Here is a 27,962-nt window from a genome sequence, read left to right on the forward strand (position 1 = left end):
TCTCTCAGTACACACATCTCTCTCTCTCAGTACACACATCTCTCTCTCTCTCTCTCTCTCTCTCAGTACACACATCTCTCTCTCTCAGTACACACATCTCTCTCTCTCTCTCTCTCTCTCTCAGTACACACATCTCTCTCTCTCAGTACACACATCTCTCTCTCTCTCTCTCTCTCTCTCTCTCTCTCTCTCTCTCTCAGTACACACATCTCTCTCTCTCAGTACACACATCTCTCTCTCTCTCTCTCTCTCTCTCTCTCTCTCTCTCTCTCTCTCTCAGTACACACATCTCTCTCTCTCAGTACACACATCTGTCTCTCTCTCTCTCTCTCTCTCTCAGTACACACATCTCTCTCTCTCAGTACACACATCTCTCTCTCTCTCTCTCTCTCTCTCAGTACACACATCTCTCTCTCTCAGTACACACATCTCTCTCTCTCTCTCTCTCTCTCTCTCTCAGTACACACATCTCTCTCTCTCTCTCTCTCTCCATGGTGACAGCTGACGGCGCCCGGAGGCGTGGCTGAGGACAGACATGGGGCGTGACCCTGGTGACGCTGGGGGCGGGGCTGTGACGTTACCGGGGCCGTGCTGCTGCTGCTGCTGCTGGATGCGGCTCCGGTCCCGGGCTCTCAGCCCTCAGTCAGCGCTCAGCACCGGCCATGGGGAAGCTGCAGCTGTTCGAGATCAACCTGCGGGAGAGCCGGGTCATCTACAGCCCGGGGGAGGCGCTGTGCGGCACGGTCACCATCCGGAACACCGCTGCCCTGCCCTACAAAGGTGAGACCCCGGGAGCCCGCGTACCTGGCCCCATCCCTGCCAGGGGCGCCTCTCCCTCTGCCCCATCCCTGCCAGGGGCGCCTCTCCCTCTGCCCCATCCCTGCCAGGGGCGCCTCTCCCTCTGCCCCATCCCTGCCAGGGGCGCCTCTCCCTCTGCCCCATCCCTGCCAGGGGCGCCTCTCCCTCTGCCCCATCCCTGCCAGGGGCGCCTCTCCCTCTGCCCCATCCCTGCCAGGGGCGCCTCTCCCTCTGCCCCATCCCTGCCAGGGGCGCCTCTCCCTCTGCCCCATCCCTGCCAGGGGCGCCTCTCCCTCTGCCCCATCCCTGCCAGGGGCGCCTCTCCCTCTGCCCCATCCCTGCCAGGGGCGCCTCTCCCTCTGCCCCATCCCTGCCAGGGGCGCCTCTCCCTCTGCCCCATCCCTGCCAGGGGCGCCTCTCCCTCCGCTTACACCCAATTCCCCTCTCCCCCAGCACTGTATATGGGACATGCTGAGAGTTGTAGTTCCACAGCAGCAACAACACTTACTGCACATACCTGTATCATGGCTGTCACCTGGGGGTGCTCCCTAGATGGGGGAGGGTCCCACAGCGCCCCCTGCACTGAGTCCCCTTTAATTCCCCCCACCCCCTGTGAGCAGCTCTGACCTCCCCCCTCCTCTCCTGCTAATCCAGATTACAGCCTCTCCTGTATGCTCTCACATTCCATGTAATAAGTCACAATCCCCCCCCCCCCCCCCCCTCATATACAGCTCAGGTTACAGCATGTCCCCCCCTCATATACAGCTCAGGTTACAGCATGTACCCCCCCCCATATACAGCTCAGGTTACAGCATGTCCCCCCTCATATACAGCTCAGGTTACAGCATGTCCCCCCTCATATACAGCTCAGGTTACAGCATGTACCCCCCCCCATATACAGCTCAGGTTACAGCATGTACCCCCCCCATATACAGCTCAGGTTACAGCATGTACCCCCCCCATATACAGCTCAGGTTACAGCATGTACCCCCCCCATATACAGCTCAGGTTACAGCATGTACCCCCCCCCATATACAGCTCAGGTTACAGCTTGTCTCCCCCCCTACCCCCCCCCCTCCTCTGTGCCAGCCAAGCAGGAACTCCCCTGCCCACCAGCGCCTGTGGGATGTGACCCCCGGAATCCCCACACCTGGGGGGTAATGGCCTTGGTGCCGCCGTCTGTGGGATCTGGTTACAGCCTGAGCTCGCCAGGTGCTGCTGACTTGTGCTGTGGTTACAGGAATCGGGGAGAATCCTCCTCCTATTGTATCATTACTGAGAAGATTATTTGGAGACCTCTTTAAATCACACAAGTCCTATGTTTGAGTAGAGTGCAAGCTCTGTGGCTCGCAGAGTACAGTACAGGGAGCCATGATGTTGGTACAGGCTGCGCTAGTCCTTATTTTGTATTTATATAACTGGACATTGCGAGTAGCCGCTGAGCTTGTGATGTACATTACAGTGTCCGTGACACTACAACCCCCATCAGCATCATATGCAGTTTATATGGAATTCTCACTGTCTCCGTGACACTACAACTCCCATCAGCCTCATGTGTAGTTTATATGGTAGTGTCACAGAGACAGTGAGAATACAACTCCCATCAGCCTCATGTGTAGTTTATATGGTATTCTCACTGTCTCCGTGACACTACAACTCCCATCAGCCTCATGTGTAGTTTATATGGTATTCTCACTGTCTCCGTGACACTACAACTCCCATCAGCCTCACGTGTAGTTTATAGGGAAAACTGTCTCCGTGACACAACTATACCTCCCATCAGCCTCGTGGAGCTTATAATGCGTTGTCACGGTCTTCCTGACACAATAGGGAATGATTACTGTATCCCTGACACTACAACTCCCATCATTCTACTCTCTGTATTTCATATCAGGAATTGGACAAAAGTGAATTTAGTATTTGGTACCAGTGATTTGCTGTAAGGCGACAATATAGTTAATATTATGAACCTCTATATAGAGGAACATACGTTACATTGCTCTACAGAGGACGGAAGGAACCCTTGTACACCCTCACCCTTATTTACATGACCTCATCGTTACTGTAATAAATCTTGTCTTCTATGTCGGCCGAGGCGATAGGACTTGTTTTATTGTGGGACTTGTTCATTAGTTTCCATATATTGTGTAACTGTTATCTCTGGTTATTCCATCCATGCCGGATGGGGGAGTGCGCCCATGTGATGGCGGTGAGACTGGTCCTCACGTTTGTTTATATAGTACCCGCTAAAACGACCTTTTTTGGAATGAAGTCTGAGTAAGAGCAGACAACCTTACTTACCTGCGCACCCTCAGCCGCCATACGGACAACTGCCACATCGGGAGATTCTCCCTCTTCTTATTTGTTTTTGGCAACAGCTGGTAACGTTGTCAAGGCCCCTCCCAGCTACATTTTGAGTTAGAGAATGAAGCGCAGGGGGTGGAGCTTTGACAACTACAATGGAGATTGATAGTTTGGCGCTAGAGGGAGGAGCTGCTGTTTGGGTGGTTACCGGCATCGGGGGGGGGCGCGGGCCTTATTTATATCTCATAATAACTACACTTTAAACTACATTTTGAATTTTTATTTCCGAGCAGTCGGGGGACGGTCTAATTTGAAGGGGGGGATAATCTGGGCGCCACAGTTGTAGTTTAGCTTGTTATATAAGATCCCCATATGTTATCGCTTTCCATCAACTTGCACCCCTGTTCTGCAGCACGGAAGCCGTCGCTGTCTCTCAGACCCTAATGGGTTACTACTTTTCAATCCCTATTTCCAAAAGTACAGGGCTGGGCATCATGGTCTATCAGTGCCTACTTCCCTATAGAGTGTAAGCCTGCGAGCACAGAGCGGGGCCCTCTCTCTCGGTCTGTTCTCACCCAGTCGCGTTTTTTTCCCGTTTTTGTAGAGCGCAGCAGAATACACTGGTGCTATATGTGTGATATTTAATAACCAGAATGAGCGCGGTCACCGGTGATGGCAGGTAAACGGCTAATAGCGGACACTTGTGTGACTCTAGTTAGGATCTTTTAAGACGTTCTGGAAGATCGATGGCCATGAAAACCCCTTTTTAGACTCCTTTGCCTTGTTCAGTAAGGATACTGGCCTAGTGCTGGCCGGCAGAGCCACAGTCCCCTCCCCAGCGGAGCTTACAATCTAATTTAGCTAGCACAGGCATGCAGCAGGGTCGGTTTCTCATTATTGGACTTGTATGTCGCTGGACCATGCGTGGAATGGAGGAAATCCGCTGAAACGCAGGGAGAACATACAACACTCATACAGACAGCAGCCTGGGTCACATAGACGCCTAACGTCACATAGACGGAGGCCTCTGAAGTCACTGAAACGCCTTGTACACTACAGGCAGAGATCTTCTGCTTTTGCTGCCACTTTGTCCCCGGAACAAAGCGATTTCCTCATCCCTGTACTTCTCAGAATGATTGTTTATATGTCAGCAGCTTAAACCTTCTCCCAGCAGCCCCCTCTGCCCAGTATTAATGTTTTATCGCATATGAGGCCGGAAATTGAGGTTATGTCACCGTCTATCACAGAGATGAGGCTCCGCTTAGTTTCTCGTCATGTAAGGAAGATCATTTCATGGCTATTTCTGTAGCTTATAGTTTAGAGGAACATTTAGGGCAGGTGGGTGTCTGACATGTGGGCATTGCCGTCCCAATTATTTATTAATAAAGTCTGGGTTGGCAACATGTGGACGGAATGTTTTGTGTATATAATTTATATTCTCTACATAAAGCCTATATAATCTATATAGGATTTATAGCAGATCAGGGACAGCCAGAAAACAACACCATTTATTGGGGCACAGGTCCCAGTACTCACCTGCTGAGAGTTGTAGTTCCCCTAGAGTACTTGGAATTGTGGCGTTAATATGGTAGCTGGCAGCACAGCAGGTGTATATAGCAAACTTTGTGCTATTGCATCTTGTATGTATGATATATATGCAGTAATGTAACGCTCTTTGCAGGAGCGTATAGAGGAACGACATGCATGCGTGATTTACTTTTACTGAACATGCGGCAACAGGCAACTGATACCAGAGAGAGGAAACACGATCTCTGCCAAACCACCACTCCCAGTGTGGACTTTGAGCCATTACGTCAGGCATGCAAGGTGGTTAGTAAATAAAGGGGGTTAGTCTCACACATGTGATTCTCTGAACCCACTGGGGTCTAGCACCTGCGTGATCAATAAATTAGGAGTTCTCAAAGTATCTGCTTGAGAAGGAACCTCGGCCCTCTCTTGTGTGTTGAGAGAACTGATTGGACGCAGTGGTAACCATCCAATCGGTGCTCTTGATACAAGGGGTGTCACCGTGTTCCGCCAGTAGCAGGATTGACGGCTACACAGGTGCCAGTGGGGTGTCCGAGGAGCGGCCGGGCCACACACCCTTCTGTTAGTTGGGTTCAGGGGGATTATACTGTGTAATAAGGGTCGGGGCGGAATTGCTATTGAGTGTAATGGCAGCGTTGCAGTGGTGGTTTGCCGCATCGCATATCGCTGGCTGCGTTGACGTCTGTCACTTTATTTGAATGTCTGGCTCACGCTTGGTTTTGCATCGTTCTAAAAACAAACTGATAGGCGGCTTCGATGTTATAGTGTGCGCCTGTAACTTAGGGAATTCAGGACCTCATTCAGAGTCTCGGTAGCGCTGTGCGCTCGCAAGCGGAGTGATGGTTTGCATGCGCACGCTTCGTTCTGCGCGTGCGCGAACTACTCTGTGTGATCGCAGGCCGCTCGCTCGTCCAGCAAAGACAGCCCAGTGAAATGAGTGACAGGAGAGGCCGTTTGTGGGTGGTAACAGGGGCAGGACACTAATAACGGGGGGAGTGCAGGTGCGAACGCAGGCGTGCCTGAGTGTTCCAACGCCATTTTAGAGGCGTGCATAATTAACACGCAGCGTCATAGTACACGTCACCTGCCTGTTTTTTACACTGAAGTCCTCGCAGTGCTTGCGGCAGGGTAAGGCAACCACAAGCGCTGCGATCGCTTCCGACTGTCCTCGATGTACCAATGTTTTAATACATTTCCTGGAGCTGACGTGTGCTGCTGAGCGGCGCTGCCTGTGCGATTCGGCGTACGCTGGCCGCTTGCTAAGACATGGTGGGCGTGCTTGTGCCTTGGCGAGCGATCGCTTCCCGTGGCGTCACTTTGACAAATTTGCATACGCCGGGGGCGAGATAGCGAGAGACTCTGAATGAGGTCCTCAGACCGTTAGCTCTGAGGGGCAAAGTGATGGGGAAAAAAAGTGCTGAATTATATGTTTGTTATAAAAATAAGGAATAATAATACATAAATATATAAATGCTGCACTTATTACATTATTCTTCTAAATGAGAGAAGTTTTATAAATAAATAGTTGGAAGTCCAGTTGCATCTTATCTATGACGCAGTTGGGTCTGACTATCCAGGTAGTGACGGTAATATCTGCGCAGTGTATACGATGGCGTGCAGGTACCACCTGTTGTGTAAGTCCGCAGCTGCCTTTGGGTGTAAGTACTGTAGCTTTACCTCTAAGTCTGTACCCTCCCCACACTTCTCCTGCCTCGGTACAGCACACCGGGTGATCACCGGGGATGTGGTAGACGTGGGGTTAAATAGCGCTGTTTGTGTGCTGGGAGAGGTGATCTGGAGACCTTGTAATGGGAGAAGTGCAGTTCTGAGGGGGAGGGGGGCCGCTGTGAGTCAGATTCTGGGACTAGGCCCAGATCTCTCCCTTTGTTTACAGCCGGAGTGAGCAGCACTGGAAACAGGCGATCCTTCTGTGTGTAATCCTACCATGGGATAATCCCGGGGTGACTGGACATTCTGGGGGGGGGGGGGGGGGGCTACGGATGGGCTATAGCCTCACTTGTTGCTCTATACATGACCATGATATATGTGGTAGAACTACTCGGCAATTCTTATCATTTACTTGTATAGCACCACCGTATATTGCAGCGGTGTCCTGGCTATTTGCCCCAGTACAACTTCTAACCACCAGGTGGAGCTGTAGACATTCTTGCATTGTGCAATATGTAGAGTGTTGTAGATTAAAATCCTACACCTGCGTATCAGGGAGGGGTGGAGGCAGTGCAGACTCCTGGGCAAAGCAATGCACTGGGGCCCCTATTAAACAATCCTCTGCCGGGACGGTATGCTATCGGTGGAGGCTGTGCCGAGGGGGGGGGGGTCATGGCTATCGGCAGAAAAACAGAAGTCATTTACAGGAAAAAACACAAGTCACAATCTGAACATGTACAGTACAACATTAATCCTATGCAGTGCCCCCAGTAGTGGTCCCCCTATGCAGTGCCCCCAGTAGTGGTCCCCCCCAATGCAGTGCCCCCAGTAGCACCCCCCTATGCTCTGCGAGTCCCCGTGACCTCTTACACACACACTTACCTGATCCCCGCTCCTGCCGACAACCGCATCTGTCCACTCCTCCGGGCCCGCTCTGCACTATGGGCTGGGAGAGACATTACGACGTTTCACTGTGGTCTGCCCTACACTTGGGGCTCAGGGGACACTAGCGGGGGTGGAATGCACCGCCCTCAGCCGGTACCCGCCTCTGCCTCCTCCCCATGCAGGACTATCAGCGGTGCCAGTTTTGCGATGGGGGGGTAGGGGTGCTATCGGCCACAGGCCCTTGGAATCCTGGGGCCCTTGGGCAACTGCCCATTTAGCCTATAGGTAGAGACGGGCCTGGTTGGAGGACAGAAAGTATAGTATAAAACAGGATTTATTTAGTCAAATATACCAGCTAGGAATATGTTTTTTAAAGCCAGTGAATAGGTGCATCCATTGGCCTCATCGTAAGTCCCGAGTAGTCCTTTTCAGCTCCTGGATTGGGATTGGAAATATATTATGTGTAAATTGTACATATCAAAACGATATCTGATCATTGTCTGAACGTCCCGTGTGTACGGGCCATTTGATATGGAAGCTATAAAAGGTTAGGTGGGCGGTTCTGGAATCTGATAAGCTTGTCTGAAGAGGTGAGTTTTCAGAGAACGCTTGAGTGTTTGGAGACTAGTGGAAAGTCTTATTGTGCGTGGGAGGGCAGGTTGGGTGCAGCCCGGAAAAAAGTCCTGTAACCGTGCATGGGAACAAGTAATACGCGGGGATGAGAGACACAGACCTTGTGCAGAACGGAGATGTCGGGTTGGAAGATATTGTGAGATAAGTGAAGAGATGTATGTTGGTGTGGTTTGGTTAATAGCTTTATGTGTGAGTGTAAGTATATTTTATATTGAATACGGTAGAAGACCGGCCGCATTAGAGGGACTGACAGAGCGGATCAGAATGACACTGAACGTTTGGTGAGCGAGATCAGCCTCGCAGCTGCATTCAGGATTGTAATGGCGATAGCCTGTTTTTGGGAAGACCAGTAAGGAGACTATTGCAGTAGTCAATGCGGTAAATAATAAGTGCATGGATTACAGTGTTTGCAGTGTCTTGCGTAAGATATGGTTGAATTTTGGATATATTTTTTAGATGTATGTAACATGATTTAGAGACAGATTGAATGTGGGGAACAAAGGACAGTTCAGAGTCAAGGATGACACCAAGGCAACGAGCTTGTGGGGTTGATTGTTGAGTTGTCAACAGTGATAGAGAGATCAGGTTGGTAACTGTTATTGGCTGGTGGAGATATAATTAATTCTGTTTTAGAAATATTAAGTTTCAGGTGGCGAGATGACATCCAAGATGAAATGGCAGAAATACATTCAGTGACACGGACCAATACAGATGGTGATAAATCTGGAGAGGATAGGTAGATTTGAGTATCATCCGCATACAGATGGTACTGAAATCCAAAAGAGCGGATTAGTTTGCCAAGAGAGGTGGTATAGATTGAGAATAACAGAGGACCTAAGACAGAGCCTTGTGGTCTCCAACTGATAGAGGTAACGAAGAGGAGGCAGAGCCAGAAAAACGAACAGTAAAAGAGCGATCAGATAGGTAGGAAGAGAACCAAGAAAGAGCTGTGTCCTTAGGACCTAGGGATTGTAATGTTTGTATGAGAACAGAGTGGTCAACAGTGTCACATACAGCAGAGAGATCTAGAAGAATTAGGAGTGAGTAATGGCCTTTAGCCTCGGCAGTGACCAGATCATTTACTACCTTAGTCAGTGCTGTCTCTGTGGAGTGTTGGGAACGAAAGCCAGACTGAAGTGGGTCCAATAAGTTGCGGGTGTTAAAGTGTGTGAGGTGAGTGTAGGCAAGTCTCTCCAGTAGCTTGGAGGGGCATGGGAGCTGGGCGATAGACAGTAATTTGAGAGAGTTAGGGTAAGAATTTAGTTTTTTCAAAATGGGAGTGATCACTGCATGCTTGTACAGTGATGGAAATATACCAGTAGATAGAGAGAGATTACAGATTTTAGTTAAGTGTGGAATGAGCACAGGAGACAGAGCTTTACTGATTTCTGAGGGTATAGGATCCGGAGGAGAGGTAGTAGAGTAGGAGGGTGAGAAGAGTGTAGATACTTCATCTTCATTAGTGGGGTCAAATGATGAGAACATGTCACTGGGTTCAGGTATGGAATTGAGCAGGTCCCTGGCTGACGAAGTGCGTACCATTTCATTTCGGATATCAACAATCTATTCCTTGAAATAGGAAGCAAGCTCTTGTGCACAGATTGTAGCAGGTGGGTTGGGTGATGGTGGGGTAAGAAGTGATTTAAATGTATTAAAAAGTCGCTTGGGCAGAGATGACAGATTGGAAATATGTCTGTTTGGCATTATACAGTGCATTACGATAAGTGTTAGATCGTCTTGTATGTGAGGAAGTCACTTGGAGTATGAGATTTACACCACTGACGTTCTACTTTACATAAGCGTTTTTGTAGGTGTCTTGTCAATTTGGAATGCCACGGTTGACGTCTAAGTCTACGTGGTGTGTGATGGGTATCTGGAGCTACTTCATCAAGGATAGAATGAAAGATGGAGTAACTTGTCCCCTGTGTACTCGTGTAGCAGTGTACGCGCTTTTTATGCTTCCTTTCCTACGCTGTACATGCTTTAGCGCCCAAAACCGCTGTCTTGTGTACAAACAGCGCGTAAGCTGGCGTAGTGGTGCAATGATGGGCACCTACTAGACGGGCGCTCACGTGTTACCGCTGAAATGGGTTCTCCTCCACAACTTGGCTTCTGCAATCTTTTCCGTTATGTACATAAATGGAAACTTTTTAATACGTTAATCTGGGTACACAGTATATGATCCGTTATACGCTATATCATCCATCGCCGATCGGAACGATGTATCGTATGGATTGTGCAGTATGTACGCCTGATCCGTACGGCAGCCGTTCATTACATTCTCATTTTCTGTTCTACACGACAGATGGGACGATGCAATGAATGATGCGATACATTCTGCCATTGTACAAGTGTACGACGTGCGCAATGTGTCGTTCCGTCGCTGGGTACACACGTCGTATAGTGTGTACATGGGCCTGGGTAAGCAAGCGGTACCCTTTGGGGGTATTCGGGCAGAGCAGACTCCGTCAGATTAAGGCAAGGACTTTCAACTGGAATATTTATGGGGAATCGGTATGTTATACCGACAGGTGGGATTCAGGCGGTGAGAATCCCAATGCCAGGATCCTGACAGGGTTAACATACCGACACTTGGTGGCCAGTATGCTAACCCTCCCCCTCTCCCTCCCCTAACCCTCCCTCCCTGGTGCCTGAACCTTACTTCCCCCTCCTTAGTGCCTAAAACTAACTTCCCCGCACTGTAAACCTAACACTCTCCCCCCACCCCGCTATTTACCTTCGGCACCCCGACGGTTGGGATGTCGGCGTCGGGATTCTGACCGGCGTCTGTATTCTGGCGCTGATAAAGTAAGTGCTGGCATCCAGACTGCCGGGATGCCGAACGAATACCATTTATGGTAAATATTTGCCAAGCACCCGCTATTAAGGCCAAAATGAAATGGAGGCACCTCGGAAAGGCTCGGGTCTCTATTAGTCTGAATATAAGGTTTGGGATAAATGTAACAGCGGATAGTACGGCTTGGAGAATATGTAACACATTGCCCATCGCTGATCTGACAGATAACGCTTAGTACAATGCATGTAAGTGGGGCCAAATAATACAAAAACATGACGCCCACTTGCTGGTTATATTCTTTTTGTTCCTCTTTCATTTTTTCCCTCTTTAATCACCTCCTGTGAACAGTCGGAGCCCATCCTATATCCTACGGTGAGAGCAGCCACAGCGCACGCAGACTGTTTCCCGGCCTTTTTTTTCTTCCCGACTTCATTCAGTACACGGTATTTTTTCATAATTTAAAATAACTTAATGCGTCTGATAGGCCTTTAAAACCCATCATTTTATTCCTTCCTACATCTCGCGATAGGGATAGGATACGCATTGCAAGCAAATCCCTACAACATCAGGATATAGATATATATGTGTGGTTCATTCTAGCACCCTGCACCTATCACAGCCCGGGCAGTTCCTCTTTTCCGCCTGTGGCGCTGCGCTCTGGTGCTTCTAGCACACTCAGCTGATGCAACAAACTGCCAGCTACAGAGCAGAGAGCGCCACCCCAGGCAGGAAAGAGGAAGTGCGCGGGCTGTGACAAGTGCAGGGTGCTAGAATGATCACCACGTACCCTTACATATAAGGAAGATACTGGTAACTTATTTTAGCTGAGTTTAGGGCAGAGCTCTTCTATGTTTATCGCATAATCCATGCAGATGATACTTGTGTACCGGTGTAAATGGAAGGTAATTTTTATTTCCATTAAATCCCATTATGGTATCTTTCATCTTTCCCTTGTGATGGTGACCGGCGCTGCCTCTCTGTATTTACGGGTTCCCTGCGATTTTACATCTGGGATTAGTCACTGGTGAACGTTGTACATACTAAACACAGGGAGAGCGGGAAATCTCCTGCTGGTTTGTGAAGCGGCGACAACGAGTGTAAGCTCCTGTTCCCCGGTATTAGTCTCCCAATGTGGGGCGTCGTACTACCCTGTGCTCTCCTGGTGCCAGGCGTGCACCCTGCAATATGCCGTACTAGTGATTTGCCAATCCCGTTTATATGAAATAGCAGAAATGGAGAGAGTAACGGAGTTGTGTCTCTGGTTGTCGACAAGATGGTATTTTTCCTGGTGATGACACAAACGGGGCTAATTCCACTCAAAACTTTCAAAAGGGAACGAAACGTCAAATGTTCATGAGCTTTAGCCAGGGCCCTGATGGGAGTAATGGTCTGCAGCTGAAGATCTCCTCTCCTACTTGGCTTGTTCAGTGTTGTCAGAGCCCCGCCCCTGTCAGAGCCCCGCCCCTGTGGAGCGTATTCCCATGAGTATGAAGTTACTTTACTGGAGCCCTTGGCAATTCTGGTGTCAGTGTGAATGGGCCCCTCTGAGCGGGATGGAGGATATTGTGATAACGACCGTTAATTGAATCGGGGAATCCGCCAAACCGCAGTTGGGTATATTGTTTTGTGTTACCCAGGACTATTTTTGTTTTCATGTGGTGTTTATTTTTTTCCTCCGTGTAAAGAATACGCCTGTAGCGCTGTGGATTAGCATTATTATACAGTATACAGCCAGGGAATCCCGCAGGTCACATACAGCAGATTAAGTTGTCAGGTTTCATCCGTTCCGTGTATCCGATTGCCGCCCGTCACAGGACATTATAAAATGTCATCTACGTGTTGTCCTCATGTTCCTGCCCGTGCTGTGTGTTTCCCTTTCTGCTGTGTCTGGATAACGCAGCGTGGCCTAGAGGCCGCGGCGAGGGGAACCGCTTGGCTGAATGCGCCTCGGGTGCCAGCTGCAAATAGATTTATGTATAGGAGCCGCTAGGAGCACGGCAGACCGTGGTAATAGCAGTATCCTTAGTAATAGATGGTGCATGGAGGTTTTGGCGTCTGCGCCGGCTGGTAACACAGCGCCTATTTGCAGGGAGGCAGGTAACAAGGTTATATACAGAACACGCGACTGAAATAAAATGTAATGGTCAGTGTGCGCAATTATTATATACAAGAAAATGTCGCCATTGCGCTCCCTTTGGTCCCACCCATTGGTGATATCGGGGACGCCTGTATTTGACGTAACCATTGTTAATTTATGTTAATAACATTACGTGCACAGACTTGTGTGGATTTCGCATTATATGGAGAAAGGGACTTTACCGAATTACAAATAGCGCTGATATCGGCCCATATCCGGGTGGTTCATATATTTTATCTTGTAAAACGTCTGAGATAAGGGTACAGCGATATGGGCTTATCCTGTCCTCATGAGAAAAGCCCCCCCTAGGTGCGCCCATTGCCCCGTGTAAGTGTCGGTCGCCATTTATGGATGCTGTAAAAGATATAGCGCATTTTTTCTGTCAGAACACAAAGTTTTCCCTGAGTTTAAACACATGACGAAAAAGAGGGTTGTGAGGGAACTGGATACAGGAGAGGGGCTGATATGTTTGCCCACCACACCAGCTGTATTACAGGGCAGAGGGGCCGCACATTACAGGTGAAGCCCACCACGGCCCCCACAGCTGGGAGTCTAGGCCTAGGTACCCACAGCTATTTATAGGCCAGCTTTCTCCATCTGTCCGTGTTACCAGGGGAACCCTGCGCCCCCTCCAATGTAGGGAAAACTGCACAGGAAAACAGGGGCGCAGCGGTGGCATTTAACCCATTGCGTTCTGGATAGGTATTTTCGTCTTTAGCAGGTACACAATACCCTGCGGCATTATCCTGCTCATATTTACATTTCATTATTACAACGGCGTTATGTCCACTTTGGTGAGTGAGACCGGATTCAGCGTTTGGGGGCTGACTATTGGTAATGATGGGGGGGTTTGAGATACCCCCCACCTCCTTCACCGCTATTGTCATTTCTATATAGTGTTGTTATTCAATAGAGGATATTGGATTTGATTCTCTCACATACTATGCTGTAAAAGCAGCTTAAATAGTGATGTATGTTTATGCGGTTTCTGGATGTCCATCTGCGGGGGTGGGGCATAGACTGCGGGGGTGGGGCATAGACTGCGGGGGTGGGGCATAGACTGGACTAATAAGCTTTCATAGCTAATGACCCAGTGTCTGAATTGGACAAATAGGTCACCAATGCAGTTAAGAATCTGATGCGAGGGCGGTGTGAAGGATCCACCCGTACCGCGTGAGAGGAGCTTTTATAGCCGATATTTATATAGACCACACAGATTCCGTAGTACTTTACAGAGAATATTTCAGTCCTTCGCATCAGTCCCTGCGCCAGTGGAGCTTACAATCTATATTCCCTATGCACACACAGACACTAGGGTTAATTTTTGTCAGAATTCAAAAAAACCTACCACTACGTTTGGTTGGAAACCTTAGTACACGGCAAAAACCCACGCAAACATATGGAGAGCATACAAACTCTACACTGATAGCGTCCAATTGAACCCATGCCCCAATACTGTGAGGGAGCAGATCCAACCATTGCACCACCATGATTACATAGAAATCCTACATGTAATGATGTCATGTGACCATGGTTACCATGACGTATGACCTCATCATCTCTGTGACTATGGTTACCATGACGTATGACCTCCTCATCCCTTAAAAAGACCTCGCTGTGCCCGTTGCATGGGTGAAAGCTGCCGGATCTAACCGACCATGTAATCAGACCGCAATAACATCTTTGGTGCTTTACAAACAAAATAGTACAAAAAAGTGAATCCTGCAAATCCAGTATCTAGGGTGCTGATCTGTCCCTAATCTTCATTCATTCTAGCACCTGCCTCACCCCGTGCAGTTGCTCTCTCCTGTCTGGGATGTCGCTCTCTGCTCTGGTGCTTCTAGCACACTCAGCTGATGCAGCAAACTGCTCGGATACATACCAGTGTGTGCTAGAAGCACCAGAACACCACAGACAGGAAAGAGGAAGTGCAGGGAGCTAGAATGAACACTCTCCCTATCCTTCCCCAGAGAGTCCCAGCTACAGGGATACATGGGAGTAGGTCCCTAGAGCTGTTTTTGTTTTGTGGGGTCCTAAAAAGCAGTTTGATGTTTGTCACATGGACGTCACCCTGATTTGTGTTAATTACAGAACGATCGGAGCCCGGATGTGACCCCTGATACTTACGCTCAAACTCGTTCTGGTTTGCCGCCCCTTTATATTCTAGCCGCGCTCCAAGTTAGAAGTGACGAGTTGCAGCTATCACAGACAGACCCAGCAGAGGCCATCATGTCGTGGACTTAATTAAGAGTTAGATGCAGCCTATTTAAGCGCTAGAATGTGGTGACGGCACTGAGGCGCGTCATAACCCACAGACACCCGGAACGGGCTTCCTAGTGAATGGATAGGCTGCCTTCGCCGGAATATGGTCTCCCACGAAACGCCTGCCTTCCCTGTGTACAGGGGAGGGAGCTCTTATACGTGAGGGCAGGATAGTTACCTAAATGGGGCCCTAAATTTCTGAGATAAGGAATCCAGCCCCCGTTACACAGGCTGCAATAATAGCGCCCAAGGAACCAAGAATTTAGACTGTAAAGTGGATTAGACCAGGAGCACAAGATGTGTGTGATACCCTATATCTGTTCTACACTGTTACCATCTCCTCTACCGCGAGCGGAACCGGTGATTTGGCAATTGGTTCTCTCCCATTGCATCGGTCATGAGGTAATCCAGACAATGATGTTTTCTGTCCTGCTCGCCCTCAGTTTCATTTCCTGCGCGTCTACAAGGAGTTGTATTATGTTTGTGTGAGCCCCGTTCTCCCTCCTTCTCACCAGCCATCAAGGTGAACTGCGTGGGGTCGTGCGGAGTGTCCAACAAGGTCAACGAGACATCATGGAACGTGGAAGAGCAATACTTCAACGGGACGTTCTCACTGGCCGACAAAGGTAAACACATGAGGTCTAGGTCGTTTTTCCTTTTCGGAGGTAGAGCCGACTGTATAACCAATGGCTGGAGATGACGTTTTGGAGCAAGTTCATGTCATAGATTTTATGCATATAAACCACAGCCCAGAATTCCACTGACTGAAAGTTCTTTTTAGTGGTCTCTAATACTTTGGCACGACGTAGCCCATTGTCTTTCCTTGGCTGTCTGGTCAGACCAGTGGTTAGAAACTGATATGACTGCGGTAAAACGGCATACTAAGCGCCAGTGTCCGAGACACCGAATTACATCATGCACTCCCCTGATGTGCTGCCTGGCCTGCAGCTTCAGTGTATGCAGTGTCTACAACGCCTCCTATTTTATGTTTTTCCTTTATAAATGCTGCATCTGGTTATACACAAGCATCCGGGTGTCATGAGAGCGACTTCTCTCTCCCCGTACAGAGTTGCTCAGCATTAGCTGTAGAACTGACCGCATTGTACCTTTATATTGTCACAGTGGCTCACACTCCATATTGTCAGTATGCGTAGGGGGCTCATAAACACTGGGGTCAGGCACCGCCTGAGGGTGTCTGTACTTGCCGTACGCCAGCCGCACTCATAATGGAAATCTGGATGGTATATAATCCATCTGTTGCCAACGTGATTCTGCCCTAATCCTGCACTGCACAAGGGGGTACGGATGGTCTTCCTGGGAAATATGCAAATGACATATGCAAAGCGCAGAAGGCGGGAGCTAAATTTAGAAAGATCCGGAGGAAGAGGAGATCTGAACATGTGGCCGCTCCCAGCGCGCTTCAGAAGCTGGAGCTAATGGTACCTGCTGGGTGCCCCACCTAGTGCCATTATGTTACATTATAAGATTAATGCACGGTGACTTTATTATGTAAGCAAATAATCTGCCTTGGTCCAAACAGAGCCAGATAAGCGCCTAATGTGCAGCGGAGCAGTGTTACATCCCCGAGATTGGCATCACTGTATTAGCACTATGCCCTCCTCATACAATAAAGGGCCACCTCATGGCACAAACTGTGCTTCTAGATACATCGCAGGTACCCCATGGCACGGACTGTGGATTTAGCCACATTGCGGGTAGCCCGTGGCACAGACACTGGGTTGAGCCACATTGCATGTAGCCCGTGGCACAGACAGTGGGTTGAGCCACATTGCATGTAGCCCGTGGCACAGACAGTGGGTTGAGCCACTTTGCGGGTACCCCGTGGCACAGACACTGGGTTGAGCCACTTTGCGGGTACCCCGTGGCACAGACACTGGGTTGAGCCACTTTGCGGGTACCAAGTGGCACAGACACTGGGTTGAGCCACATTGCGGGTACCCCGTGGCGCAAACAGTGGATTGTAGCAGAGAGACATAACCGCTGACTTATAACTCTGCGTACACAAAGGAAACTAGCGTACAAGACTGTAGAGCAACCTTGGTTCCTAGTGAGGAGTTTGTAGGTCTGTGCCAGTCCTGCCCATTCTGGCTGCTTTGCCCCTAGAGTCATAGCCCATATCCTGGGCCTAAACACACCTGTCCTGTCCTTTCCTTCTAAGAACAGCGCCCTGTACTGATAGACCTTTAAAGTCATTATAAAGACAGGCAAATGCTTTATTATAACCTTATTGTACGTAATGAGATTACCAGCAGCTGGGTCACGTTCCCAGCAAGTTATGTGGAACCGCAAAGCGTCCTCTGCACAAGAGGTTTGGAGTGGCCGAGTCCCATCTGTTTCATTAACGCTCCTCGCCATTCATGCAATGACGCTGCGTCCATCAGCCACGTAAGCTGCGTTCTCAAACTATAGTGGCCATGACACATTCCTGGTCTGCAGCTTTGCTATAGATTTGTGTTTCGTTATTTCATTTAAAGTTGAGATTTAATCCATACATTCCTCTTCCCACTGCGCATCTTTTCTTGGAAACGTAAAAACAAAAACCCTCAGCGTACGGGATCCATATTAGATGTGAGGTTCTTCTGGTTCTTCTCAAACGTCTAATAAACATAAGCAGAGACCGGCAATCAATCAATCAATCAATCAAGCGTCTGCTTTCATCTAGAAAAGTCTGTTGCTGTGGGTTACGGTTTCCTCGCCGAGCTCCTGTTTTCCCAGATGCCTGCGATACTACGGCGAATGCCTGGACCTTAAAGGATAATGATACACAAGCTCCTTACTGCTATAATGTTATTGTCTCTGGACAAATCTTTAATGTTCGGAGACTCCATGGAGCCTTAGGCAAGAAGCATGACCTCGCTGTCCACATCGATCCCCTCTGTTTTGCAAAAATAACAAAAATGGGTTACAGTACGTGGCCCGCTGGGACCTAGATTCCTACTGGATGATCCGGCCCCGGATTGTGAACCCTCCAGGGTGGTTTTATGACCTGTTTTATTGTGTTTGTGTTATTGCAGACGTGTGGTAAGAGTTTATTCTCTGGCTGCTGTGTAAATAAACTTTGTTGTGTTTCAGGAACCCTCCAGCCAGGAGAACACACCTTCCCCTTCCAGTTTCTGCTACCCGGTAATGTAATGGGCGGGGACGAGTGCTCACATTCCAGACATTAACCGTTTTGTAGGACGTAAATGCTCCGTCCAGCCGTGAAAATTATGTTTTAAAGAAAATTCCACCCAAAAACAAATATAAATATTTTCCCTCCCCCTTACCGTGCTAACTGGAGCCGCACTGACGCCTCTCCAGAGGGGCGAGGGTTCCAAATTGCGCTGACTGTATAGCTAAGTGCTCAGTGCCAGAGTACGCTGCAATGTATAGCATCCCTGCTAGGCTGTTTTACTGGGGCTCGTACCCTGCCCGATGATAAAATCCGCCCTGCCCTTATGGCAGCGCTTTGCTGAAACAGCTGGCCGGGTGCCGTCCCCACCCGCAGGCCGCAGTGTCCTGCGGAGGCTAACATTGCGATGTAACAATCGCCTTCAGGTGAATAGGTGCCATGTGCATGCTTTCGGCACATGCAATAGTGCCCTTGTTACCAACAGGCGCCCTGCCCTAGAGTGACCACTAATGTAGACCCCCAAAGCTTTGCTAGTTGGGGACAAATATAGTTTTATTTAAAAAAATAAAATAAAATTTATTTAGTATTATTTTCAGTAGCTCCTATTAGTAGCAGAGATTGGGGTCCCACTTTGTCCCCCGGGTTATGGCTTTTGTGCCCCATGTGCTGATAATACATAGTGGTGGGGCTACAGCTCCCCCCCCCCCCCCCATGCTGAAATCTGGATAATTCTAGGGCCTTCATCTCCGGATTGGGGGCGTCTTGGGCAAACTCTGCAAAAGATGCCCCAAAATTTATACGTTAACGGTGGGTGATCCTGTAATTTAGCAGCTGGTAATGGTCCCTTGTAAGTGTTCCCTGATGATGCCAACTGTACTTTCTGTGCAGCCTCCGCTCCGACCTCGTTTGAGGGGCCGTTCGGGAAGGTGATGCATCAGGTCAAGGCGGTTATAGAAACCCGGAAACTCTCCAAGGACTACAAAAGTATCAAATCCTTCTACATGCTGAGACCCCTCGACCTGAATGAAATACCCGACATTGAGGTGGGTGCTGTCAGTCCTATCAATGTTTTAAGGGCACAAAGGCGGGTTTCACCTTCAAATGATATCTGTTGACTTTGTACAAGCCCTCTTGTATATTTTACTAAAATCATTGTTTTATCTGCCTGTGTTCTGTGCTTTTCAGCCAAACGTATCATCTGGCAAAATTGACTATTTCACTTTCCCATGGGTACAAAACTTAAGGTACTGTACGTTTTATAATGGTATCCCATGCAAAGTTCTGATGCCTAAAGCCACCAAAAATACAACGGACTATATAAGACATGGCTGAAAAGCACGGAATTTAGTGGCAAAGAAATGGTTAGTAAAAGTTGCCGAGGGCATGTACAAGCCAATAAACTAAGCCGTCCAAAGGTGACCAGCTGTCGCAAAGGCCAGACTGCGATAAGACCGATTTGACGCCTGTTCCTGTTTCTCCAGCAACTCAGCTGTGCGTCCGCCACGAAGAAGTTTAACTACAAGTTGGTGAAGTCTGGTCAGCTGCTGCTCAGTGTGACCTCTGACCTGAGGGGCTACGTGGTGGGACAGGCTATCAAACTCCATACTGAGGTGGAGAACAAGTCTGGCCGGGACACTGGAACGATCATGGCGTGTCTCATCCAGGTGAGGGGACCGCGAACGACTGGAGATTGGGGTACGTCAGAAATGTTCTGCTACGCATCTCCGGGCTTACGCTTTTCTGTTTCTGTCTCAGAAAGTCGCTTACCGCTCCAAACGTTGCATCTATGACCTGAGGACCATTGCGGAGGTGGAAGGGGCGCCGGTTAAGGCCTGGAAACACGCGGTATGGGACGAGCAGATCCTTGTGCCCGCCCTTCCTCAGTCCATTCTACAGGGCTGCAACCTCATCCAAATAGACTATTACCTGCAGGTGAGACTCCGCTGGTGGCTGAGGCTGATGATAGAGGGGGCTGCACAGGTAGGGGGGATGGGAAAGGGGTGGAAGAGTGTCGGATGTTTCTCTGGCACTTTGCGGCCAAAAACATTACAGGAAAATCTGCAATGCTGAGAATTCTCTGGGGAGGGGGCATCCGAACAGCGCGGGGAGCGAGTACAGGATAAAATCAGTACCGACCATCGCCAGCTCCTCCAACACTCATGCTGGGAATGTTAAACTTGGCCGATACGGATTTGAGTTGGTAAAATGCTTCGGGGGGGGGGGGGGGAATGTACATTATGTAAATATATTTTTGCTATGTCAGTAAGATACATTTTTCTATTTTACTGACGTTTCCGCACTAGTGTTCCGTAAATCACATGGAATTATGATCAGATCAGTTATCGTAATGGCTAAAAGTGTTAGAACCCCCCCCCCCAGGCATGTGTGTGTGTATGTGTATATATATATATAGCACTTGGAATCGCTGGGCCGTAATGGAGTCTTCCTGCTCAGCGCCCAATAACTGGGAGAAGCGTCCGTAAAGGCAGCGCAGCGTTATATATGTCCTATAAGCTGCCGCACACTGGGCTGTGGGTGTGTAGGACACGCAGTGCAGCTGCCTGGGGGGAGGGGACGTAACAGGGTATTCTCTTGTTGGGGGCAGGGGGAAGGGGAGTAACGGTATTCTCTTGTTGGGGGAGGGGGTGTAACAGGGTATTCTCTTGTTGGGGGGAGAGGGTGTAACAGGGTATTCTCTTGTTGGGGGCGGGGGAAGGGGAGTAACGGTATTCTCTTGTTGGGGGGAGGGAGTGTAACAGGGTATTCTCTTGTTGGGGGCAGGGGGAAGGGGAGTAACGGTATTCTCTTGTTGGGGGAGGGGGTGTAACAGGGTATCCTCTTGTTGGGGGAAGGGGGTGTAACAGGGTATTCTCTTGTTGGGGGCAGGGGGAAGGGGAGTAACGGTATTCTCTTGTTGGGGGGAGGGAGTGTAACAGGGTATTCTCTTGTTGGGGGCAGGGGGAAGGGGAGTAACGGTATTCTCTTGTTGGGGGAGGGGGTGTAACAGGGTATTCTCTTGTTGGGGGGAGAGGGTGTAACAGGGTATTCTCTTGTTGGGGGCAGGGGGAAGGGGAGTAACGGTATTCTCTTGTTGGGGGGAGGGAGTGTAACAGGGTATTCTCTTGTTGGGGGCAGGGGGAAGGGGAGTAACGGTATTCTCTTGTTGGGGGAGGGGGTGTAACAGGGTATTCTCTTGTTGGGGGGAGAGGGTGTAACAGGGTATTCTCTTGTTGGGGGCGGGGGAAGGGGAGTAACGGTATTCTCTTGTTGGGGGAGGGGTTGTAACAGGGTATCCTCTTGTTGGGGGAAGGGGGTGTAACAGGGTATTCTCTTGTTGGGGGCGGGGGAAGGGGAGTAACGGTATTCTCTTGTTGGGGGGAGGGGGTGTAACAGGGTATTCTCTTGTTGGGGGCGGGGGAAGGGGAGTAACGGTATTCTCTTGTTGGGGGAGGGGGTGTAACAGGGTATCCTCTTGTTGGGGGAAGGGGGTGTAACAGGGTATTCTCTTGGGGGCGGGGGAAGGGGAGTAACGCCATTCTCTTGTTGGGGGGAGGGGGTGTAACAGGGTATTCTCTTGTTGGGGGCGGGGGAAGGGGAGTAACGGTATTCTCTTGTTGGGGGGAGGGGGTGTAACAGGGTATTCTCTTGTTAGGAGAGAAGGGTTCATGGTTTGAGCCTGGGGGTTCCCGTTCCGTCACGCTGGAACCAGTCTTTCTTGTACAACTTCCTCAGTGAGCTCATTACATTGGAGGAATTTATAGCTCCTGTGATTCAATCTGTGCAAACAGTGAGGACGTCAGACCTGTCCTCCAGGAATAACCTAAGAGCGAGATCTCTCCCTGAGACCGTCCCGAGCGGCAGCTTTATCTCCTCCAACTGAATTATTGCTGCGTCACAGGATCAGACCTTGTGATCGTGTCCCGTCCCTGCAGACTATTGCACAGCTCCAAGTACAGGTGCAGTTACATTATGCACCGCTTATGGGTAACGTCCCAGCTCTAATCTCTAGGCACCAGTGTTCCTGTTAGCGCCCTCTGTATGTAGGGCAACACGTGTATAGGTGTAGTGCTCTATTACAGTAACCTTATTATGTGTACCATATATATATATAATGTGTGTGTTACTGAGATTAGCTCTTCAGCCCAACTATTGGTGTCAACAATCTCTCACAATTCTCTTATAATATTATCCTTTATATCGCGCCACAAGGTGTCCGCAGCGCCTTACAGAGTACAGAAACCGAACAAGGAACAAGTGACTTACTGCAGAGAACATAGCAGGACATGGACAAGGGTTATAACATGGCCGCAGCAGTCATAGCACCCACATACGCAGCGGGGCGGCAGAGCCCAAAGGATAGGAGCTACTGTAGGCAGTGAGGAAGAGATGATGGTATAATTGAGGGACGAGGGCCCTGCTCGATCTGATTCCTGTCAGTCTTATTCATGTGCTGTTTTTTTTGTTTTTGTTTAAATGCAGCCGCTTAGAGGCTTTGCCTGGTGCGTGTCTGACATTCGGCGTCATGTTTTGTCAGTGGGATGAGGCCGGGTCCAGGCATGTTATACAGGCGAAGTTCCCCAAGTGTTACAGATGTAGAGTCCGATCATTTCATTTCTGATGTAAGTTTGCGAAGCTTCAATCTATACTTTTCTGTTACTCCCAATACTGCTCTTTATGTGGAACGCACCGTTACCGCCTTCTAATCCACTAAGGAGGCAAATCCCCAACTCGCTGTCAGATTGCAACGGTGTCATTACCATTATTTAGTGTTTTGTCTACTAAAGATCATAGTGCATATAATTCTGCAAGATAGTCGCAGAGAACATTCTTACTATATGCGAGTTATCGCCCTGTCCCATAATGAGCGGCGATGCCATTTTATTGGCGTTTTTCTCCCTCATTAGGCAGAACGCGATCAGGTGCCATTACGCACGCACCAAACTGCGCTGCCTCTGTATGGCTCATTATCCGTCTGTAGCACCTGTGGCCGCTCTTCTGTACTTATATGCACAAACGTAATCCGAATTGTAGGATGCTTTCAGGATGTATAAATGATTTCTATACATTTTATCACAAACTTCTAGATCTCAGTGATGTCACTGGCTCCTAGTGAATCTATAGGCTGCACTCTCACTGATGTCACTGGCTCCTAGTGAATGGATAGGCTGCACTCTCAGTGATGTCACTGGCTCCTAGTGACTGGATGGGCTGCATTCTCAGTGATGTCACTGGCTCCTAGTGACTGGATAGGCTGCATTCTCAGTGATGTCACTGGCTCCTAGTGACTGGATAGGCTGCATTCTCAGTGATGTCACTGGCTCCTAGTGACTGGATAGGCTGCATTCTCAGTGATGTCACTGGCTCCTAGTGAATGGATAGGCTGCACTCTCAGTGATGTCACTGGCTCCTAGTGACTGGATGGACTGCAGTCTCAGTGACGTCACTGGCTCCTAGTGACTGGATAGGCTGCTTTCTCAGTGATGTCACTGGCTCCTAGTGACTGGATAGGCTGCATTCTCAGTGATGTCACTGGCTCCTAGTGACTGGATAGGCTGCATTCTCAGTGATGTCACTGGCTCCTAGTGAATGGATAGGCTGCACTCTCAGTGATGTCACTGGCTCCTAGTGACTGGATGGACTGCAGTCTCAGTGACGTCACTGGCTCCTAGTGACTGGATAGGCTGCTTTCTCAGTGATGTCACTGGCTCCTAGTGACTGGATAGGCTGCATTCTCAGTGATGTCACTGGCTCCTAGTGACTGGATAGGCTGCATTCTCAGTGATGTCACTGGCTCCTAGTGAATGGATAGGCTGCACTCTCAGTGATGTCACTGGCTCCTAGTGACTGGATGGACTGCAGTCTCAGTGACGTCACTGGCTCCTAGTGACTGGATAGGCTGCTTTCTCAGTGATGTCACTGGCTCCTAGTGACTGGATAGGCTGCTCTCTCTGTAGCAAAAAAAGCGGATTTTGTGTCCGCATGGGCATAACTGCACATGATTGCGTCAGCAGAATCCGTAACTTTCCCTTGTAAATGTATATGTACTGTTTGTGTATAGGAAAAGTCAATTTTTCCTTAAAGAAGTGGGGCCTGATACAGAATAATGTGAATGTACATGTGTCTCTCTCTGTAGGAAGGTGTATCTGTATGTCATGCTAAAGTCTAATGTGAGGTGTCAAAACCCTTAGTGTAGGTCTTTGAAGCTGAGATGAATGGCAGATGGGATTTCCTTCCCATAGCATCATAAAACTTGGTCAACTGTTAAAATCTGTGGTTGTGGGTATTGAACACAACGTACAGGGTCTGTTCATAGCCCCAGGGGACCAGGATTTGCGACCACCAGCCATAAAAATCCCTGTGCCCTGTTTAGGAACAGAGATCAAACCAATATTGCTTATACCAGAGACACACTGTCGTTTTAAGGGCGTGTATTTCCTCACCTAAGTCCAGGGGTATGTTTATTGAAATAAGCCTTGGAGCTAAACTTCAGAAAGGGCTGAAAGGTAATTAAAATAACCCCTGTCTGAATGAGAGAGAGACCCCAAAGATCCAACCAGCTGGACAACCCTCTCTGAGTTGACAAGGGTTAAAATCACCTCAGGGAGGGGGGGTTGGGGGGTGCCTGGAGAAACGGGCATAAAACTAGCTGACTTCTGGGTCATAGTTCTTTTCTGAGGGGCTATCGTCAAAGGTACAGACTGAATCTGAGTTCGTCACTAGGGACGGCCCCTGTCCCCAAATCCCCTAAGACAGAAAGTGTGGTTTGTTTTTTTTTCCCTTGATTTTATTTCTGAAATTGTAAGCAACTTGTGTGCAAACTTTTATTTAATATTAGTATAATCTTGTAACTTTTTGTAACTAAGCTTTGAAGGTATTCTTGAATTAAAACATTAATTCTAGTTCTGGAACTGTGTTTTTATGACCCAAAGGCCTCATGTTTGGCATGTTACCTATGTTTAAACATTGATAAGTTGTGTGTACAGGTGAGCGCAGAAGCTTGCCTTGCGCTTTAGCGTTAAATTGGTCTTCTGCTGGTGGCAGTTACCAGGGTTAATAACCACAAGCGCCGAGTTAACTGGTATAAGTCACGGGGGGTGATTCTCAGATTGGCGTATCTGGAGAGTTCGACCGGAGGTCTGTGACACTCTCAGTGATGTCACTGGCACCTAGTGAATGGATAGGCTGTACGGCAGTGGTGTCAACGTCGGGCCCTTAAGCTGCTGTGGGACTACATATCCCAGCATGCCCTAAAACCAAAACTTTGGCAGTGCATGCTGGGACGTGTAGTTCCACTGCAGCTGGAAGGGTCCGAGTTTGACACCACTGCTGTGCGGCCATTAATATTGGTGCAGCCTACAGAATTGCTGCTTCCATAGTGTGTAACTGTCTAACATGTGGGATCTTTCTCTCTAGGTTACCGTTAAAAACCCGGAGGTGTCCGTCACGTTACCAATCTACATTGGAAATATACCAGTGAGCCAGGCACGCCTTGGCCTAAGACATTCTATATCGCATGCCCCATCCCCTATTGTTCCCTCTGCACCCCCTGCTGACGATCAGTGTAGCAGCAGCCAGTCTATGGACAACGTCTCTATATCCACCAAGTGCCACTCGCAGCAGCAGTCAAACGCAAACGCCCCATTCTGCTACGCCTCTGAGCTCAACTTCCCGGACTCGCAGGACGCAGAAACGCTGGGCTCTCCCTCCCGCCCTACTCTCTGCCTATCTACGGGGGCCACAGTCCCTTACTACGCTGACGGAGCAGTTGTTCCAGTACCCACGGCCAGTGCGCTAATTTTACCCCCTGAATACAGCACGTGGGGGTATCCTTATGGTAAGTGCAACACTCAGCAGTGGTCTCTGTGATGAAAGTGATAAATGCAGGACTCCTTCCTTATATGTGACAGTAACTGCTAGTATCCTTCCTTTACCTAATACACACGTTTAATTGCTCAGAGAACCTGGTTACTGTATAATTAAAGTTCTTTAACTCAAGTCCGAGCCGCCACTTAGCATAAGGTCTATTAATATCCGCCGTAGCCTGGTGCAGCAGCGCCCTCTGGTGTTCAGTTCCTGAAACATTTCCTTTAAATGAGTTCCTGCTATTGTTCTGTTCATATTGGAAAACAAGATCGAATGCTGTTATCTCCTTTACTTCCCCAGCCCGGAGGGACTTGTGTACCCAGTTTGTGGATGAGAGGCGAGGGAGGGGGCTTTCGGTCAGGTCCTAAATACTCGACATGTCCTGAATTCCTGTGCCTTAGACATCAGATGTTTTATATGGTGGTTTTGCAGCCAGGAAATTAATGGGAGAATAGAACTAATTAAGTAGATATTTTTTTACAAGTGTTTTTAACCTTTAAATAGACAAAATAAAAACGGTGTATGTGCCAGGGACATTTCTGTGCAGCTTGGGTGGTGAGATTAATCATCAAAGCATTTCATAGGCAGTAACAGCAATAGTGCCCCCTGTGGTCACTTTTAAAAGACAAAAAATGCATTTAAACTTTGCGACTCTATATCTAACCTTCTGTTCACTATTAAATAACACAAGAACATTGTTTTTCTTTTTTTCCTTCCTTTGTTCATAATTTGGTTTTATTCATTATATTCTATTTATTGCATTTGCTGTACGCTTAGAAACTGCGCCAAGGATGGAATTTGTGACTCGTGCCTCTGTGAGATCACTGCTTCCTAGTGACTTGATTGGCAGCAACCTCATGAATATTAGCGTACCTCAAAATGGCTGCCTGTAATGTGAGGACACTTTAACCATTCTATGGCTCCACCCTGACACTTGGTGCACGTGTTTTCTCCGCAGATGCGCCTCCATCGTACGAGCAGAGCTGCAACGAGGCCGCAGTCAGCAACGGCAACTGAATGCTCCGCCCCCCGATGACTTCCGCTGCAGAACACTCCGCCTTTAAGCCGACTGCTCCAGGGACAGTTTTATTTTTAGGGAGGGTTTTATTTTATTTTATTTCCTCTTTTTTGCTACTGTAGGTAACTGGAAACTCTTCCCGAGCAATTTTATTTCAAGTTTTTATTAAATCGGGAGGCGCTGCAGCTGGAACCTATATCGGCAGAGACTCCCGACCTTGTTGTACATTTGTAGACGACCTAAGTTATAGTATTTTAAGCACCTGTGATGCCTTATTAAAACGGAACTTTTAAAATATATGTAAATATACAAATATATACGAATACCGATTGCAAGTTTGTGTTGTGAAATGTTTTTATTTTATTATTTTCTTTTGATTCTCTTTGGTGAATGTTGATTTAAAAAAAAAAAAAAAAAAAAAAACACAAAGATGACGCTTGAACTACAGATCTCCGATTTCTGCTGCGCACAGACGCACCTGTATGTCTATAGCGCAATCTGTACGTTTGTATGGGATCACTGTACTGTACATGCACCTGTATGTCTATAGCGCAATCTGTACGTTTGTATGGGATCACTGTACTGTACATGCACCTGTATGTCTATAGCGCAATCTGTACGTTTGTACGGGATCACTGTACTGTACACGCACCTGTATGTCTATAGCGCAATCTGTACGTTTGTACGATGATCACTACTGTACACGCACCTGTATGTCTACAGCGCAATCTGTACGTTTGTACGGGATCACTGTACTGTACATGCACCTGTATGTCTACAGCGCAATCTGTACGTTTGTACGGGATCACTGTACTGTACATGCACCTGTATGTCTACAGTGCAATCTGTACGTTTGTACGGGATCACTGTACTGTACATGCACCTGTATGTCTATAGCGCAATTTGTACGGGATCA

General features: G+C 48.6%; 1 protein-coding gene across 1 annotated transcript; it reads left to right on the plus strand.

Moving 5' to 3' along the window:
• The first annotated feature begins 561 nt into the window (after positions 1 to 561).
• ARRDC1 (arrestin domain containing 1) lies at positions 562 to 27,381 on the plus strand. Its single transcript, XM_088460939.1, has 8 exons — positions 562 to 780; positions 15,548 to 15,658; positions 18,126 to 18,176; positions 19,054 to 19,208; positions 19,647 to 19,829; positions 19,921 to 20,097; positions 25,579 to 25,999; positions 26,987 to 27,381. Exons 1-8 carry the CDS (start codon positions 663 to 665, stop codon positions 27,043 to 27,045), a joined length of 1,275 nt encoding a protein of 424 aa, XP_088317065.1. The 5' UTR covers positions 562 to 662; the 3' UTR covers positions 27,046 to 27,381.
• Positions 27,382 to 27,962: the final 581 nt, after the last annotated feature.

Source organism: Taudactylus pleione, unplaced genomic scaffold, assembly GCF_031769625.1.
Source record: "Taudactylus pleione unplaced genomic scaffold, aTauple2 ptg000996l, whole genome shotgun sequence".
NCBI classification, from domain to species: Eukaryota; Metazoa; Chordata; class Amphibia; order Anura; family Myobatrachidae; genus Taudactylus; species Taudactylus pleione.